Source organism: Gouania willdenowi, chromosome 7, assembly GCF_900634775.1.
Source record: "Gouania willdenowi chromosome 7, fGouWil2.1, whole genome shotgun sequence".
In the NCBI taxonomy this organism is placed as follows: domain Eukaryota; kingdom Metazoa; phylum Chordata; class Actinopteri; order Blenniiformes; family Gobiesocidae; genus Gouania; species Gouania willdenowi.
Window position 1 is genome coordinate 20,423,268 of NC_041050.1, and position 15,081 is coordinate 20,438,348.

The 15,081-nt window shown below is 38.5% G+C and overlaps 1 protein-coding gene across 2 annotated transcripts; it reads right to left on the reverse strand.

Moving 5' to 3' along the window:
* Positions 1-410: 410 nt before the first annotated feature.
* On the reverse strand, positions 411-11,039 carry LOC114467102 (uncharacterized). Of its 2 annotated transcripts, none has more exons than XM_028453150.1 (3): positions 10,912-11,039; positions 6,429-6,991; positions 411-1,441 (listed from the first exon to the last, which is right to left on the reverse strand). In XM_028453150.1, the coding sequence occupies exons 2-3, from the start codon at positions 6,975-6,977 to the stop codon at positions 932-934; spliced, it is 1,059 nt and encodes a 352-aa protein (XP_028308951.1). In that variant the 5' UTR covers positions 6,978-6,991; positions 10,912-11,039; the 3' UTR covers positions 411-931. The 2 variants fall into 2 exon arrangements, with proteins under 2 accessions (XP_028308951.1, XP_028308953.1); XM_028453152.1 differs by lacking the exon at positions 10,912-11,039 and adding an exon at positions 10,195-10,321.
* Between the last annotated feature and the right edge of the window lie 4,042 nt (positions 11,040-15,081).

The following is a 15,081-nucleotide window of genomic DNA, read 5'->3' on the forward strand; positions in this document are numbered from 1 at the left end:
GTGTTAAATGTTTCCTTCTATTTAACATGAGAACCGTCAAAAACTCTCCTCCTGTTGTTCTCCCACTTTTCATCTAAATACTGGGCGCCGCCCATGGCGACCCACAGTTCTCCCGTTCCTATCCTCCCATGTTATATGTGATTGTTTTTTCATGTTTCTTTGGACGGGATGAAACTGAAATGAAATTTTGTTGCTCTGTAACATAAGCAATGATAAAAACCTGATTTGGATTCTGTCTTCTCTTTATAGGAGGATCAATTTAAACAGTGCAAAGTTACATATTTAATTACACAACTGAAAGAAGATGCATCAGCACTAAGGGATGTCATCCGTTTTTTGTTAGAAGCCATTTCTGTTGAATAGTACAGAATAAAGGAACATTTGATAGAACACACTATATTGTACAATAGTTTTGTAACTAGAGTCAGTTCATTTTATTCACAAACACTAATTCTTTAAGTTCAGAATTGCAACAATGAGTCTCCATCAACTGAAGACCCTTCTTGTAAACTAAATAAAGTACTCAAACTGATTTTATCTTAAGTGTAACAATGTATATTTTGCTATAGTTAATTTCATTTTCACAAATTGGATTGATACACATTAATGTAGAACTTTTCCTATAAGTAGAATCCAGTATAATGTTGATGTGATAAAAGAAAATTGGGTTGCAAGGTTTTAAGTCACAAAAGCCAATACAAACAAATGCTTGCATAATAATTTACATCAAATAAACTTAATTCATTTGCAAAACTTCACAAATGTGTTCATTGTAAATAACTGATTAATCCAAATAATTGCTCACTAAAATGCACGTACAGAAATCACATGTATAAATGAAAAAGTAAAGCCTGAATTACTACGCAGGAGACTTTTCTGTAGAATATTTAGTCAAGCATTTGTAAAGAATGACGAACAATTTTAACAGCTGTCACTTTGACGAAGTTAGGCTTTTTAGTGCAGCTTGACTCTGTTGAAGCCTAGCCTTCATTTCAGCAATTTTCTCCTCTTGTGCCAATGCATTGAAGTCAAATTCTGACTGTTGTAACTTGAAGGAAACGTCTGCGCACAGGGACTCCCTCCTACCTCTACTCTGGTCATGGCAGATCACTGAGCTGCTTTCCTTAAGGTCCATGTTTTCAGCAACTTCACTGCCTTCATCCAGCAAGTTGAAGTCACTACTGTCAAAATGAATTCTATCCTCCTGCACATGGAGCTGACAGTGAGCTGGAGTGGCAGGATTTTCCACTACAATCTGCTCTTCTGAAGCTTTGGCCTGTTGCTCACTGTTGACTCTGTCCACTCCACCTGCAAACTGATGAACATGATGTCCAACCTTGGCTGATGATACGTTGTCCTCTCCATCCTGATATGTCACATCCTGTTTGTTTTCCAAGTGTTTTACTTTTCTCTTGGCCTTTTTCCCTTTGGTTTGCAATTCCTGAAAAACAATAATAAATAATATACAGTATCATACAACATTTCTTTAAATATTTGAGTGAGCACTTGAGTTAAGGCTTATGTTCAGCTCTCAGTAACAGTCCAGGAAAAGCTTTACCCAATGACCTTTTTCTAATCTGAAAGTCACATGAAAAGTGGGGGTCCTTAGCAACTAATCCTGCAGATTTCTACATACAGGAGTTATTAACATCCACTGACAGCGTTTTATTTTGGATTAACACTCTTGTAATGGTTTCCTACAGGAATCCCCAAGAACAAGAGCATCAAACAGCCACTGCTGGTTCAGAAAGCTGCAGCTCGAGTCCTAACTAGAACAAAGATGTCAGAACACATTGCTCCAGTTTGAGAGTCTTCACACTGGTTCCCAGTTAGGCCTGGGATCATAATAAATTAATTGTACATTAAATGAAAATGAGCAAGGTAAATTTTCCGGCCTATATTGCCATATTCATAAGACTACTATCACTCTTTGCATCTACTCACAGTAAAATCTCACAAAAATAAATACCCTCCAATTTCTGCAAATATTGAATTATATCTTTTCATGGGACAACACTGAAGAAATTACACTTTGATACAATGTTGTCAGCGTACAGCTTGTGTAACAATGTACATTTACTGTCCCCTCACAATAACTCAACACAGCTATTAATATTTAAACCGCTGGCAACAAAAGTGAGTACACACTTAAAGGGCCCATGTTGTAGTAAATCAACTTTTCTGTGCTATAATCATCATAAAAGTGCTATTTGGGCTTCATACACATGCGTAAAGTGTTTTTTTCATTGATTCCCTCAATCGTTAGTTAGAGGGTGATTTGCTCCTTTCTTACTGCAGGGTGAGCCCAAACCCCTCGCTCCAATTTGAAGACACGTTCCCACTTGGACAACGAATTTGACGCGGCACTGAGCTGGAGAAGCTGCGCCTCCAGGAAGCTTTCTGCCGTGATTGACATGTAAACACACATGGTGAGCTTTTCAGCGTTCTTCGTGCAGTGCGAGGTATGTATTTTCTAGTCTATGTACTGTATGTACCGGCGAACAACCAGCACCCACGCTCTGTCTCATGTTTATAAAGCAGCATGATCTCGGCTACGAAGTGGGTGGGAGGAGGGCGGGCCGATCTTTGGCCCTACGTCACGGTGCGGGTAGGAGGAAGTCAGTCTATAGACACGCCCACTCATGAATGTGCATAAATAGGACGCAAATCAGACCGTTTGTGTGGAGTTGCTCAGAAAGTGACTTTTCAGAGGCTAAAACTCTGGAAAACAGGTGAGTTTGGGAAAATATACCTCAAATACTATGTTTTTGGGGTTCTTAGAACAAATGGAGATGGACAGGCTAAGTTCACACTACAGGCAAATATGACCCAAATCCGATCTTTTTGCCCATATGTGACCTGTATCCGATCTGTTAAAGACTGAACAGCACAATTCCAATTTTAATGAACTGCACATCATTGCAGCCGCAGACATCCCATTCCTACCACTGTTGACTCCAACTCTGCATCTATACACTCCGCTGTAAAGATGTAGCAGCCGTCACAGAAAATGGTTAGAGCGATAAACCTGGCTTTCTTCTTTTTTGGTCTCCTTAAAGTTATTTATTTATTTATTTATTTATTCAGTTTATTTCCGACATGGTTACATTCACTTTTTTTTTTTTTTTTTTTTTTTTTTTTTTTACATTTTTTGTACATGCCGAAAAAGGAGACGAGAGAAGCAGTTTGCTTATCCGGGTCCCGTCCCCTGTTTTACCATCGCAGATTTACATGGGTTTACATGTCTCTCTGGTCAAAACATTCTTGATTTCTTCTTTTTTGTGTATTCTCATTTGTTGGCCTTGTTCCCTGCCAGACGTTGTTAGCATTCCTCCAGTTCAAGAATAGTTCCTCTTTCGAAGGTGTTTGGAAGATTCTTCCCTTTTCATCCACAATGTCACCTTGTTTTGTCTCTACATCAAGGGTAATCCAGCTGTTGTTAGTTCTATTGGCAGTGTTGTATTTTCCACTGTCTGATGATGGGATCAGATCCAACTTGTATAAACACATCACCACATCCCAGTTCACAAGCAAAGTAGTATTTTAATGTAATATATCTTAGTTCATAAGCGTGTTTCTAACTGCTGTTGTTAGTTTTATTGGCAGTGTTGTATTTTCCACTGTTAGATTTAACTTGTATAAACACATTATTATATCTTAGTTCATAAGCAAGGCAGTAATTTCATTGTATATAAAAAAAAATCGTGTTTCTAACTGCACATATGACAATAAACACTTTGAATTTAAATTTAATGTAATCCTTAATCACCCCACCACCTAGCAATTAAAATGAATAAATGACAGACCTTTTTTACTCTTGGTTTCCACATTTAATTCGGTCTCCGTAAAATAATCACAGTCTGAGTTTTGTTTCCAGTGTTTATATAGATCTGGGTCCATATCCATGATTACCATCAGTAGTGTTGTTGTTTAGGTGGATCCTTCGTATTTTCCCAAGTTGTCCATCGTCTTGATAAGAACTGGTTTTCCGTCCTCTTCTTCCAGGATGTAAATCCTGCAGTTTTTTGACCACGTCTTCAAAATCTTTCCTTCTTTTTTTATTTGGCGTGCTTTCCATGCAATGCTTGCATTTTGTTTCGTCAGGTTTTCATTGATGTACACCTTCGTTCCCTTGAGTTTGTTTCGTTGCTTGATTATTTCTCCTTTGAATTTTATATTCGTGAAGGTTATTTTTACAGCTCTGGTATCATTTCTCTTTGGCAGGAGATGGCAGGAGTTGATGTTGTCAGGGTTCAGGACAATGTCCTTTGACTTCAGGTAGTCAATGACCTGTTGTTCAATCGATTTTGTTTCTTCGTCACTCCTGGGTTTTATCTTTAGGCCTGTGATGATGACATCTTTCTCTCTTTCCTTTTGTTCCAGCTGTTCAACCCTCGCGTTCAACAATTTTATCTCTTCAGCATTTCTTTCATTCTTTTCTTTCAGTACCTTTGTTTCGCTTTGTAGTCTTTCCAGTGAATTTTCCAGCGTCTTTTCCAACGACTTTATCTCGGCAGATAGGTTTTGTAGACCCTCGCGTATCATCTCCTTGACCTCTTCCAAACCCGAATTGGGTTCTGAAGGGCCTCCCTGCGGTTTTTTCACCATTTTCCTTCAGTCTTGGGCCCAGTTTTTCAGGCTGTTCAGGCTGTTCAGCTGTAGCCAGCTGTAGCCAAGGTCGTGTTATCGGAGCAAAGAAAAACACGTCTGCTCTCACCAAAGACCAGGGAGACCAGGGATAAAGTGCTGATTTCAGTTGGAAAGAACATTTCTCAGCACAACACACAGTCCTACACTGGACGCCTCCATATTTACTTCCATGAACACAGCAGGGTCATGGGTCACCTTAGGACCTCTTCCGCACATGCGCATCACTTCAGGGTCAGATCCTGTTCATACTCCAAAGTGACTGAAGATGCATTTAATATGTAATATAAACAATCAGGAAAATCTGAGTTTTTGAAAAAATCTGAATTGTGCGTTAAGACCTTCAGTGTGACATAGTGACAGTGTACTGCGGTGTGTAGTCCATGATGTAACTGTATTTAGATCAGCTGTACAGTGGCGTGATATGATCCGTTGGAAGTCCCAGAGCGTTGTTGCTAGTGGTGCAACGGATCATCGTTGATCCATGTTCCGCACGGATCTCTCTCCACGGTTCGGCATGCACGTGGTCAGCGGATTGGTTGACGCAAAAAAAAAAAAACAGAGCGTATCCGCGCATGTTTGGTTCGTGCTCCTTAAATGTGATAGCGTGAGAGTTGAAGAAAGAGAGACACACACAGGGAGAAAGGAACCGCTCTGTGTGCGTGCGTGTGTGCGTACTAAGTCCGTGTGAATGTCGTCATGTTTATGCCTCCATCCATCCATGTCTTTTAAGGCTCTTATTAAATAAATATTGGCTCTTGTCCGGATGGCCATCCTTGACTATTGTAAGAATTTGAAATTATAAACTAAGATCTGCTTTCTTTTCCTTCTTTTATTCTTTTTTGATGATGTGGGCATAGGCTAGTTTTTAAATTTGCTCTCCATGTTTAAAAGAAGGTGTCATGCCTTAATTTTTTTTCATATACTTACTGTTTAAAGGATGGAGGTGTCATGCCTTATATTGCACTTTAATTTGTTTTTATATGATTCAACATTTTATTTAAGCATTGGATTGACACCTCAAGTTAAATGTTATTTGTATTTAATGAGCAGAAAAATGTTGCACTAAGTGTTTTACAAAATAAATGGAGAGCAAAGTTTTAGTCTTTTCTTTTTCTTTCTGCTGATCCGAAAAATGATCCGATCAGTGACTCGTGATACGATCTGAACCGTGAGTTTTTTGACCCGTTGCACCACTAGTTGTTGCCCAATATCAGCACTCTTGGAATGTCTGCTGTCCAATCAAAACACTTGGTAGGAACTAAATGTTGTATAATACACTACATACAGGACTGTGAATTAATTTTGTTTTGCTTCAAAGTAAAATTAAATGGTTTAAAATGAAAAAATGTCGCTATCTTTCTTAATCCCTTGCTGCTCTTTAAAATTTACTTAAAACACTGGAAACATTTTAACGGAACGGGCCATCACACCCAAACCGTGAACTGTAACTAAGAAAACGAGGTACGTATTGAACAGTGGGCTGACTATTGTTGCATCCCTACTTTCAACACACTGGTATTGGGGTGATCGTAACTAGGATTGCTTTGCTGAGTTATTTGGAATAGATCAAGATCAAACACTACAGATTCTGGGAACAGTTATATAATACATATTTATATAAATGTAAACACAAATTACTGTATATTGTGTTTAAATATGGGCATGATCTATAATAGTTTCCAAAAGAAGATGGTTCCTGTATTTCATTGAAGTATCCAACAGCATTTAGCATTTATTGCTAACTACTGTAGTGCGATAAGTTACAGTAAATGTCATACCTGTGACTGGTTGCTAGATGACACAGCTGAGACAGCAGGACAGACGGACTGATGGCTTGGCTTTGATTTTTTGGTGGCCTGTTGACAGTGGTCTTGGTTTTGATTCTTGACGGACAGGAAAACACACTCTCTGTAGATGATTACAGCATTTTGGTATCCCTTCGGAGAGCCCTCAGGTATTTGGGAATTAGATGAGCTGCATCTTCCATGCATGATGTTCTTTAGCACATGGTAGGCTTCAGGGTTAGAGGAAACAAAAGCCATATGAAGGAGCCCAGGCTTGTTTCGAATGTGGTTGCCTAGCATTGATGAAACGTTCTTCATTTCACTGGTTCCTGTACAGGGTGTCAAGGTTTGGCCTTTATTTCGAAGGATTACTGGACAAATCCATGTGCCCTGTGAAGGGTCTGCAAGTGTCCCAAAGGCCTCAGAGCCAGATATGTGATGGCATATCTGTCTGAGTACATTTTTTGGCAAGCTCTGTAATGGGACACATTTTACCTCTGCATTCTTGGGGATGTAGATTTCCAGTTTGTTACTTAAATCCATGACAGCTTAGTTACCTGTGTACAAAGAAAATATTTGTTATCCAAACCATGCCAATGAAAACACAGCATTAACATTTAGTCATAGAAATGAAAAAAGCAATTAACAATAAAGTAGAGCAGCAACTAACAATGATATGATTTTGTTGTCAACTAATCTCTTGATTATTTTTTTAAATATTTTTCTAATTTTAAACACATTTCATGGGCTGCAATTTTAACATGCCTGTTTATATCTTCACACCTGTTTTACTCTGACAGCATGTTCTACGGAAAAGCCCTGAATAAACAGTGGGGTACATCACATGCTGCGTGCTCGCTCTGCAGCATTTATCTGGCAATGAGACTGAGTACACACAGGTGGGAAGTACAGACTGAGAAGGGCCATTACAGCTGCCAAGAGACAGTACAGGGAGACGCTGGATGGCTTCTACTTCACTGGTGACTCCATGGGCATGTGTGGCAGGGCTTGCTGCAAATCACAGACTATAGGAGCAGCTCCAGCACCATCAGTAGGGATGGGCATTGTTTGGATTTTAACAATTCTGATTCCGATTCTCAATTTCGATTCCTAATCTAAACGATTCTCGATTCTGATTCTTTGAGTTGTGCAGGTCAACAGGTCACAGATTTCACAAGAGAATTTCTTCATTTGAAAAAGCCTTTACACAGGCCATTTTTATTCATTCACTTAGTTGATACGGTTTAATTTGATTACTGTACTGTAATTAAGGTATTCAATTACAAAGGTCCCCAACCAACTGTAACTGTAAAACTGAAACTTGCTGAAATAACACTACAAACAAGTTGGCAGCAGTCTAAAAAACAAAGAGTAGCAGCCCAGGTAGATGTGAAACAAAATACACCCTGGAGCAGTCATGTGACAAAACAATCAACAGTTCTAGTTGAGAAAGATTATTATTATTCTGGATACAGTGGAAACAAAAACTATACATAATAATTACGGTATATTTTAAACTTGTTTATATTGTAGGGAAAATATTATATACATAAATGTAATTGGAGTCTAAAGCCACAAAAATGTCACCACTTTAAAAAAAATTAAAAAAAATAGACAAATAGAAGACCTCTTTACATGGAGTATAAGACAAAAGAGCAGTGGAAACTTTGGACATTTTTGAATCCTTATATCTGTTGATTAATGTAAAAGCACCCCAAGTATTTTTTTTCTTTATGTACATATGTAAATTGTATATGACTGTAATAATTTAGATGTTTAAATAAATGGGTAAATGAGTGAATAGTATATATTTTTAATAGTTGTATGGAGTGCACGTATCAATACATTTTTTTTTTTAGAAAAAAGCAACAACTGGCCGTCACTGTCTGCCCTGTCAGCCCTGATTAATTGCCGTTTTTAAAAAACATAGCAACTGCATTCAAAAAGGAGACAAATTTGCCTTTTATCAAACCAGCAGAAGACATCTGTAAACTGTTGAGTTAAAAATCTGCATGGTAATGTGCCAAAGTAGCAGCATCCTTGCTTGTAACATATACAATAAACAAAAAGGCCTGTTCTTTCTTATCTTTATTATATAAATAAGCAGCTCAAGTACTATAGTGCTTTTAAAATATCAGTTATGAGATTAAAATATCCTTGTAAAACATAACTTACCATTTGAATAAAGGATTATTGGAAGTATATGCATTGACTATCGTTTACTAAGTCTGACGGAAGATTGATTGATTCTTTCTCCCACTCATACCAGTACTATTGCTCAAATAATTATCCCTGGGCCAAAGAAATTGCCATAATATTCTCAAATTATGATTCAAGTTATGTTTACAAAATTAAATTACAGTATCATTTAAATTCCTTAAACAGAAGATAATTTTAGATTTCCAAAAACAATGGAAAAATGACATATACACAAAACCATTTTAAAGAGGAGTTTCAAACAGTACCATATATACTTTTAAATTTATCTAGAAAGCAGCGACTCTGTATTGTGTGTGATTTGGAGTTGGTGGAAGACGAGTCTCATTTTGTCCTTTATTGTCCACTTTGTTTTGATTTCCAAAATGTTTTATTTGATCGTGTACATTTGTCTAACCCAGATGTTTTTTGGATGCCTGAGGAGAAGATTATGAGTTGGCTTTTAAGAAAAGAGACTTTTGCTTTTGTTTGTTTTATTTGTAACGCGTGGGCTAGGCACGCTTGTGCATCACACTTGAATAAAATCAATCAATCACTACTAGTGGGATTTTGAGTGTCCAAGTAATACTAGTAAACAAACAAAAATTAACAGTAAACATCTTTCGTGCACTAGTCAGGGAGTAGACTCTATTAGTAAAGCAAAATATACTAACAGACAATTTTGTGTTAAAGTAGGTTGTAGTTTCAGAAAAGTTGGTGACCCTGTCTTTGATGGTATCTCATAACAACTGAAGCCTTCACCCACAAAAAAGCGGGGTCTGGGTAAAAGCTGGAATTTCACTTCAGGCGGATAATTAAAAAGGAGCAGTCAGAATAATCCATGTCACTACAACTTATATCTACCTTTTCATTGTATGTTACTGTATTTTTGACATACATTTTTGTTAAATTATGGGTTTTTAATTCATTAGTATGTATTTTGTTTCCTTACAGGAGTTAAAAACCAATATATTTAAAAAAAAAATATTAATATTTCTTTTAAAAAAGAAATACTGTTGAAAACACGGAAGTTGGGAAAAAATAAAACGGAATTTGGAAAAGAAATAAAACTGATTTTATAGGGCCTTAATTATTGCAATATACAACTACACAAAAAATAATTATTTTTTAATTTACTACTTTGTATGCACTCATTTCATGATACAGAGGCATAGTCTGTACCTAAAATTTGGTTTGAAATATTCCGTTAATAAATAATTCAGTAATATAATTATCTGTCACATTTTATTTGGCATTACTAAATTATTATTAAAAATATTTACAGATATTGTACATGCAGAGTCGGTGCCAGCCAGTATTAAATGGTGCACAGTGTGCAGGGGTGAAATAAAGAAGATAAATTGAAATGAGCATTTAACGACAACCTAATGCTATATAAACACTGCCACAAAAACAAAGTTAGCTCGCTATTGCTAACATACATATCTGACCAAGTGGTCGCTACAAACACGGGCTTTAGCGGACTCGGCTCCTCCCGACCGCGGAAGTAGGTTTAAAATCCACTTTTTATGGCGTTGATCTGAGAGCTTTTTACATTTCTCACCTTTGAGAACGACAATCTTCGGTACTCTATAATTCCGCCTGTGTCTCTGTGTGTTTGGGGCTCGAAATTCTGCCGGACCACAAAAAACAAAAGCGGATGATAATAAAACCCGGAAACATTTCGGAGCTACGATCTTTACCAGGGAGCAAATATCTATTCCTGGTTATTGTTTTCCACAGTTTTATTGGGCTTTATTAACCGGAGAGTTGTTCCTACTACATCAGCAGCACTGCTCGGAAACACTTAGAAACCAGTTTGTTTGTTTGTTTTTTTTAAATTTTTTGATTAAAATCATATACACGTGGAGATCATTCATAACAACATATTTTAATATAAACATAATAATAACAGACATAACTACTAATACACATGAATGCAGTAGAAACTAGTCTCCGGTATGTCTCCAGGTTTTAGTTTCACTCCCAAAAAGCGGACACTTTATTCTCGTAAAATTTCAGTGTTGTGTATCAGCTGTTATGCTTGTTTTATGTTTACTTCTGCCTCAAAACCATCGCTCAGCTTTTAAATTCGATGTGTATTATGCGTTTTACTTGTGATGTTGTATCATACTCTGTTATAAATGACCCCCCAATTAAAAACGAAACAAAGCATCTATTGTTCAGTACTTTACAAAAGCTTAATTTGCCCTGCAGTCCATCACCACTTGACAGTATCGGAAACTGGCCATCTGACGATATAATAAACGGTTTCACTTACTAATGAAGGGTGGAACATCTCCTGATTGCTGTCATGACTGAAGTTAAAGTTACGCAATGACGAATGGAAAGTATTTCAAAATGCAAAGACTGGAGTGCTTTTCCTTCCGCTGCACATGACCACCACATCCGCTACGTCATCATTAACTAGCCACGTGCACCGCTCCCAGTCTTCAAAATAAAAGCATTTGATACGTCTTTCAACAACCGATGTTTTTTTCTTTTCTTCTTCCTTTATTAATGAACCTTATACACAAACATAGGCACATATTTCTAAACATCTGAAGCATGCCATCTTTACAGGTTGAACATACATTATCGAAAAGAGGTAGAGAATTAAATAAAAATAAAATAACATTTAAAGTAGTATAATATATTTTCCAAAATAAGAAACTAGGATTTCTTTTTTTTATCCGACTAATTAAAAAAAATAGTTGGATAAAAAAAATAATAATATTATAGTTACATGGCCAGCTTCAAAATCTCTCAATATATATTGCATTTTAGTCTGATTAGGGAAAAACTATTTTGTTAGTAATTGTCTGATTCATTTGTTTTTTGTTTTTTTTGTTTTTTTATCACAAAAATAAATATTGTCAATGTGGAGCTGCCTAGGTTCAAGGGAAGTTTTAGAATATAATAAATCCTCTCTCACCATTATTTTACCAGGTAGGGGAATTGCTTTTGTCAATTGTCCATACATTCTGAGGGGACAAGTTGTCACATATGGTAATATGTAGCGAGCAGATCCAGGTGTGTGTGGGGATTGCAGCAGTGTTAAGACCCTGCTTCACTGGAGTGAACATGTGTAGAGAGCTGTATGCTAGGAGAGTAAGCAGCAAAGTGGTTCATCTTACATGGTGTCAGAAGTGGCCGGTGTCTTGGAAAAGTGAGCCATAGTCTGCTGACGAGATGGCGAAGTTGAATCCACGAACAGACTTTCCTTTTGATAAGCCGACGGAATGGCCGGACTGGAGACAGCGCTTTGAGCGGTACAGGATTGCCACAAAGCTGGACAGAGTTGAAGGAATGATCTTAGTGAGCTGCCTGATATACGCCATGGGCAACAAGGCAGATAATATATTCAAATCATTTGCTGACAAGGGGCACAGGAAAGACTTTGGAATAGTGGCGAGAAAGTTTTCCGCGTGTTTCCACCAGCACGTCCAGCGGCCGGGGGAGAAGGTAGAGTGCTTCATCCATGCACTGTATAGCCCTGTCGGAGTGCTGAAGGTTTGGTGCGCGCCGTTAGGAAAACATCCGTGACCGTATCGTCATCGGGATAGTGGACAAAGAACTCTCACGCCGACTGCAGCTGAGGCCAGACCTAACGCTCGCACTGATGATACAGACCGTCAGACAGTATGATGAGGTGGCAACTCAAAAAAGCCAGCAGGGAGACTCGGCAGGATCAGTACAACACTGGATCCGTACTTCCGGCAGCTGAGCTGACAGCAGCAAAAGAGCAGAGCGGAGCTCACAGAGGAATTTATTTACTAGACATGAACTTTTTCTTCTGAGAAAGGATACAATACTTCAGCATCAAACTCTATCATTTACCATCTGACTCTGGCTCTGAGGTAATCATCTACTGCTTTTTTATTTGCTGGCTCAACTGGAAAGCTAAGTAGCAAGCTAGCTAGCTACAAGTAGCAAGCTAACGAGCAGAAGAATGGCTCTGTCCACAACAGAATACAGCAGTCTTCTCCAAAAGATTACTGAACTGGAGACTACAGTGCGAGGAATACAAGTAAACACTGAGGTTAATGGACACTATGGATATGATAATGATACGACTGTGCCGCTGTTTCAAAACAGCGGAGTGGATGAAGCTAACTCGCTACCAGCCCGTGCTAACAAAGCTATCAGACCTAGGGAGGATACTGTTCCCGTTGATAAGCCAACAGGTGCGAGTCCTCCCTGGAATACTCTGGGAGCTAAGCCTAAGAAAAAGTCATATCCACTTCAAAGGCTAACGGGCCGAGCAAAGCGCCCTGATATCAATAATGAGACGGACTGGCCTGCACTGGCTTCGCAGACTGCAGCCTCAACATCAACTCCCTTGTCTGCCCAGGCACAAAAGTGGACATCTGTTAAAGGCAGGAGTATCACCAAGTCACAAACCCAGTTTCATGTAGAACTGGGCAATTGATTCGCACCACTGCTGAATGACCTAGGATCTGGCTCTAATGAGGTCAACACACAACCTTCTGGAACTGCGAAGACTGAAAGTGCTTCAGGAAAACAAAAGAGACATGGTCGGCCAAAGCAACAACCTCACACACTGATAGTGGGAAATGTTTCTGTTAAAAATGCTCAGAAGATGTTGAGCAGCAACGTGGAAGTGATCTGCTTACCTAATGACACAGTATCAGACCTGGCTGACAAAATCTTGCATATTGTTGCAGATTACCCACATTTGAAAAATGTTGCGATTCATTTTGGATTAAATGATTTAGCCAAGGAGGAGTCTGAGGTGTTAAAGCAGGATTTCACCCATCTGCTAAAAACTGTGAGCTGTTTACAGCCTAAAGTGTTCATCAGTGGCCCGATACCTCCACTCCGCAAAGGAGATGTGAAATTCTCAAGGATTTACTCTTTGAATAAACTTTTGTCTTCGGCTTGTGCTGTCCTTTCACCAAATTTTATAGAAAATGTTCCTATTTATTGTGAACGTCGTTATTTTTTTAGAGCAGATGGACTGTGTGTAACAAGGCTGGAGTAAAACTTTGTACAACATGTACCATCGGAGAACAAAACAACAAGGAATGTACATGGAGTCGATGAGCTTCCAGCAAGAAATCAAAATCGCCAAAATGAAGAGGTCAACCCAACCCCCACATCTCAGGACCCACCTGCTTCACCCCAAAATTCACCTACTTCCACCTCATCCAGCATCTCTCCTACCCCTGCCCAGATGAACGAGCTGGTTCTGGCTGGCACAAGACTGACACCCCACCCTTTACCCCACCACTGTCCCATCTTATCTCCTCTAAAGAACCAATCTGCACCACCCATCCCTCCTCAACGATACCAGATACCAGGCCCTGGATCACTCTTCTACTCAGGCCAGCTGTGTTCAAATTACAGCAACACAGGCCTGATATGTGCTGGGTCCGGACTGCAATAGCTCTATTTTTAGGAACAACCAGAAAAAGTCAGGGCCCTATGGAGTTAATGCAGCTTCTTTAATTCCTGTGGTGACAGGTAACACAGGTAAAATTGTGAAATTAAAGAAAAGGAAAAAGCTTAATAGAGATAAAAAAATTTGACTCCTATAACATGTCATCCAAAAAGTCCACCAGTGTCTCGGGTAAAGTCTTTAAAATTAGCTCTTGTTAATGTTAGATCTCTTGCTAACATTTATAGACCCCCAAAATATTCTGGAGAATTCATGGATGAGTTTGCTGAACTGCTGTCAGTTGTTTGCACTGAATACAACTTTTTAATAATAACAGGTGACTTAAATATTCATGTAGACAATAACATGGACAATACTGCTAAAGAACTGTATGCTTTAATGGACACTTTTGGTCTTATACAACATGTGACTGGTCCGACACACACTCATGGTCACACTTTGGATCTGGCTATCTCTCAAGGTGTTGATTTCTCTGCTGTTGATGTAAGAGACTTTGCTCTATCTGATCATTTCTGTCTTTTTTGACCATGAGACTGTAACATCTGTTCCCCCTACTTCTGTGTGTTTAAAGAAAAGGTACATAAATGACAACACAAGTGCACAGTTTATGGAAGCCATAGCAATGACACCAACACTGAGTGCTGAGACAGTTGATGATCTTCTGGATGAGTTTAATACAAAAGTCTGTAATGTCATAGATGTGGTGGCTCCAATCAAAACTAAGAGAAAACCAAACACACAGAAAACACCTTGGAGGAGGACTAAGAGAATGCAGAATTTGAAATCTGATTGTAGAAGAGCTGAGCGTAAATGGAGATCAACAAAACTCCAAATTCATCTAGAACTATACAAAATAAGTCTGCAAAAATTCAATGATGGCTTGTTCAAAGCAAGGCGGCAATACTCTTCTGAAATTATTGCCAAAAATGTCAACAACTCTCGCACGTTGTTTTCTGTAATTGAAAAGCTCACAACCCCCCCAGATCAGATAGCCCCTGAATTACTGTCAGCTGGAAAATGCAATGAATT